This window comes from Saccostrea cucullata, unplaced genomic scaffold (genome assembly GCF_032062105.1).
Source record: "Saccostrea cucullata isolate Sc308-1 unplaced genomic scaffold, CSIRO_AGI_Scuc_v1 ctg15493, whole genome shotgun sequence".
NCBI lineage: Eukaryota > Metazoa > Mollusca > Bivalvia > Ostreida > Ostreidae > Saccostrea > Saccostrea cuccullata.
In genome coordinates, this window is record NW_026935646.1 from 38196 (window position 1) to 43181 (window position 4986).

The window sequence follows — 4986 nt, forward strand, 5'->3', positions numbered from 1 at the left end:
ATACCAGTAGTTTTCTTTTAATGTGTTTTATTAAGTCTTAACTAACAATAAAATCTCAAAACTTTATAAATATTGGACAGTTAACACAATTGCTCTTAGAGGTCTTTGTGATATTAGCTACATGTCCTTAGTTGGCAGTGGACAAATATCTCGTAAATATGAAAAACTTTTATTACATTCAAATTATAGCTAACATGTCTGCACACTGCTCTTATTTCTATCAAGGATTAGGAATATACTTCTGCTTAACCAATTCACAAGGCATGAAAACCTTTGATTGATCATGTTCCTTGTCTTGGATAATACTATTAATCGAATAAAAATAAATTGTGGGTTGGGCTAGTTAAGCATGGATGTTTAATGTAATGTTATATTGAACCGGATAAAGTCATGGCAGTTTTATCCGTGAGGATTTTATTTCCATGACAGTACCCATCCGGAGTAGTGAGGTTCTAGGATATTGGACCTCGATTTATACGATTTATACAGCAAACAAAGTGCTAAATAAAACATGTATTTTTAAGGAGTGTTTATGTGTCAGAAGACATGAGAACAGTATTTAATTTCTCAAACAATCACAGTGTAATATAATTTTATTCTAAGTAATGTTAAGACTAAAATACATTAACCATTTTCGATGTCACAATAACATTTCGTTGTTATTTTTCTATTGGATCCAGTAAATGTGCATGCATGCGATACGATTCGCCCTAAGTGTAGATTTAGTGTGTAAATGACGGCGTAACAGTTAGTATGACAAGGATATGGAGATAACAAACAGTATTCAATATCAAAGTCCATAAAACAATACAAAATATGAACAGAGCAAACACGTATCCCCGAAACATCAGAGGTGGGATCAGGTGCCATGGAGGAGTAAGCACTCCCTGCTGACCGGTTACACCCGCAGTGTGCTACTTGTCATGACCAGGAAATAACGGGAAAATCCGATGTCAATTCAGTGTATAAATAATGGACTAACATTTAGTATATAAAATTCAGACAGCATTTGACTCAATGATAAATTGTTTTTGCTGACAAGGTCATTGTATCGACCATAGAACTTACGAAATGATGACTTTTAATGAGACTGCTGATACTATTGTTTCATCAACTTGCTTGTCAATAATTTAGAAATTGTTCGAAAGTAGAGCATGCTCTTGCGTATCAAATCAACTGAGATACATATACTCCGTATGCATTTGATGAAGGTATATTGTTGCATAAGTTAGGAAAGTTGACGATAGAAACGTTCAAGTCATCACTTTTATCACAGAGATTAGTTGTTAGATAACCAATAACGTCTTTTCCAAGTAAAATATCCAAGTATGAAACAGATGTGTCAGACTTTGTGGTATATTTGATTTCAAGCTCACCAGGATATTTCGTATGGACGTAGGAATTGAAAATATCACTGTTAATTGACAATACGTCGTCGATATATTTACATGTCGAGTTGATGGCCACAACAAGTGTTTTCTTCTTTTCATGCATAAGATTTTGCACAAATTCTGCTTTATATGAATATAAAAATAGGTTTGCTTATAACGGAGCGCAATTGGTAGCCGTGGAAATTTTAAAGATTGTTGGAATATCTGATCTCTAGAAACGACATTGATTTTCTCAATCAGAAACTCAAGCATCTTTTTGATGCAACTTTAGAGTATTTGTGTGTGGGAAATCAAAATGTCTTTTAACAGAATAACTTTCAAATGACCAATGACCAGGTAAGTAAATTTACCAGTTCCACTTTTATTGATAAAGCAGCCGTCAATGATATCAAATAGCCTGAACTTTAATGTGTAGTGGGGAAAATTTGTGTATAAAGCTGAAAAGTCGTAAGATTTTAGGCTGTTGATTTTGGTAAAATATTGTGATTTCAAATTGTCTAAAAGTTCTTTGGATTTTTGAGTATCCACATCTGAAAAACTCCACTTCTTAAATATATTGTAGCACAGTACTATTGAAGTTTTTCCTTCACTTCTGTCAATATCCTAGTGAGGAGTAAGGAAAGAGGCTTGGTTGAACATATACTGGACCCGGAAATGTATCTTTGTTAGGATTTTTAAGAAGTTTCGGAATCCAATTGCTATATGAGTAAGGAAAATGTATGATAGAAATTTTCAAAGTCCTCCCTTCATCAAAAGGTTTTGTTGTTTCAGGGGATTTCTACTTTTGGAAGTGCATACATTACCAGGTAAACAAACCTGTAGATGTTTTTTATTTCATGTACTTGAGCTTTAATTTCATGTTTGTAAAGTTTTGAAAATCGTAAAATGATACTATTGATTCTGATACAATTACTGAGTTTTTTTTAGTTTTAAGTTTCATTATACCAGGAGAGAAATTATACAAATAATTATTTTTTCGTGTAATTAAATACTTAATTCAAACTCAAAATAACATTAATGTTGGAGCATCCTGAAGTTTTCTTTACAATTTACATCAGATCGGTATGGATTTTTCAAGAAAACGTTGCAACAGTTGCATTCAGCATGGGTTTTTATATTTGAATGTATTCATATTTTTATTCGAGATTTCAAATTCATAGTCTGATTACATATGTTACAGGTTCATAGAACCAAAGATATTATTTTTTAGTGTAATTAAATACTTAATTCAAACTCAAAATAACATTAATGTGGAAACATCCTGAAGTTTTCTTTACAAATTAAATTACATCAGATCGGTATTGATTTTCCAAGAAAACGTCGCAACAGTTGCATTTGGCATGGGTTGTTATATTTGAATGTATTCATAATTTTATTTCGAGATTTAAAATTCATAGTTTAATTACATATGTGACAGGTACATAGAACCACCCACATTTTAACTATATATATATGAATGTTTTCTAATTTCCGTATATTGGTGAGCGGTTTCTTCAAGGTAATTTAATATATATTATCTAAATTTATTATATAATGATATAATATATTGTACAATATACAGGCATATTGCAATCTAAATAGTGTTTTTGTTTTAGCTAGCATACTACTGTATACGTGGAAAATTCTGCCATGTTGTATTTTTGCCCTTTCGCCCTACCTTTATTTAGGCGAATTTAAAACAAAGCAAATTCAAAGCATGCAGTATAATTTCTTAGGCAAAAGTATAAGAGAGCGAATTTAAAACGGTAAAAATACGTTTGTAAGCGTGAAAAGGCGAAAATAACACGTAAAGAAAATAACACTGTACAAACAAATTATGCTTAATATTCATACTAAGTTACATATATTTAACTGTGTATGATGTCATAGTCAAGTTTTCCCGTACAAATTCTTTAGAACTAGGCGAATTTAAAACAAAGCAAAAGATGCTGTGTTTCAAAGCTGCTGTTTTTGTTATTTTCTTATCATTGTTACCACTTGTGGCGCCGTCAGGTAAATTTTAAATCTTAAATTTGTCATTTAAATTGTTACTTTTCCGGTTAGCACTTGTTCATTTTGTTGTTTTAACTTGCAATTTCAATTATTTTTAATTAGTAAATAACCCTCAATGCCGTTTTTACATAAAAGACAATAATTTGTTTTCTGTGATGTTTTGATGTTTGAATTCAATCAATGTATTTTTAGTTGCTGGGACTAGTTATATGGATAATGCAAGCGAAAAATAATATGTTGAATTTCATGTTATTTTCATGAACTGTACCATTTTTAATTAAATATTTCGTGAGCATATAGCAAAAATGCCAAGTTTAATTGAATTACATAATTGTGGTTCAAATGATCACTGGAAATCTTTAGAACCAATTTTGACTGTTTCTTTATATACAAAAAAGGTAATACATGTACATATTTTTGATTGATGTGTCATTATTCTTTTTGTAATACTGCAGTATTAAACTTTGTTTATTGCAGGTGCCTATATTGCATTTAATGCATTCATAACCAGATCACTACATCTGAACATGGGTTCTAAAGTCAACGTTGTTTACGGTGGTGTGTATTACAACTATGGAAACGCGTACAATAGGCATACTGGTGTCTTCACAGCGCCATCTAACGGGCTTTACGTATTTTCTTGGGCAAGTGTCGTGGAACCCAAAAAGATGTTTGACTCAGAAATCCTCCTCAATGGAAAAAGGACAGGACTCGGAAACTGTAACAATCTTAAAGGGCGAGGTTATGAAAACTGTTCAAGAACATATCCACTGGTCTTGAAAGCCGGAGATAGAGTTAACATCCGTACTGTTGGTGCAAACAACCTGATTGCATATTGGTCCAGTTTTTCTGGATGGAAAGTATAAAGGCAATTATATATTCATACATACTTATGAATTAAAGCAAGCATAATAAATAACCTTTTTGTACTTTTCTTTTTACGAAGATGGAAAAAAATATATATATGTTGACTCCCCAAATATGCTTACTATATTATCCAAGATTACTCTGACTCCTACCCCTGCTTTTTATATTTTGACATGAGCACGGAAGAGTCTGAGAAGAGACCTTATTGAAAAGTAGGAATTCAGCGACACCAGCTGGTATCTCGATTTTGCGCCTAACTTTTAATTTTTTTTCGCGGATCTAACCCCCGATACGCGAGAAATCACTAGATGGGTGCTTCTTATACAACTATATGTATATTCGATTAAGCGACACAAGTTACTGGAGTAACTAGTGTTGTAAATAAAACGGGACACCTTCGACGCGATTGACCATCCCGTGATACGAGAGTATACTCCTCAATTTACCTTGAAGAGCAGGTGAAAAAAGGCGGAAAAAGAAGACGCATTGTAAAAACGAAAACTGCTTCTGGATAAAGTTGTTAGTGTTTGTATTAGAAATTTACAATTCAATGAAAAAAGTCTTGAATTTTATTTTTTTTTTAAATCTTAGATTAACCTCGTCAATTATCTTTTGTATTTTCATTGAAATTTTTATATATATATATATATATATATATATATATATATATATATATATTTTACAAAAAAAAAGCTTATCTAGCCTTTTTTTACACTCAGACTGCCTAATGTATTAA

At 31.7% G+C, this 4986-nt stretch overlaps 1 protein-coding gene across 1 annotated transcript; it reads left to right on the forward strand.

Moving 5' to 3' along the window:
• Window positions 1–3307: 3307 nt before the first annotated feature.
• LOC134243509 (uncharacterized) lies at window positions 3308–4249 on the forward strand. Its single transcript, XM_062725775.1, has 2 exons — window positions 3308–3383; window positions 3861–4249. The coding sequence occupies exons 1-2, from the start codon at window positions 3317–3319 to the stop codon at window positions 4247–4249; spliced, it is 456 nt and encodes a 151-aa protein (XP_062581759.1). The 5' UTR covers window positions 3308–3316.
• Window positions 4250–4986: the final 737 nt, after the last annotated feature.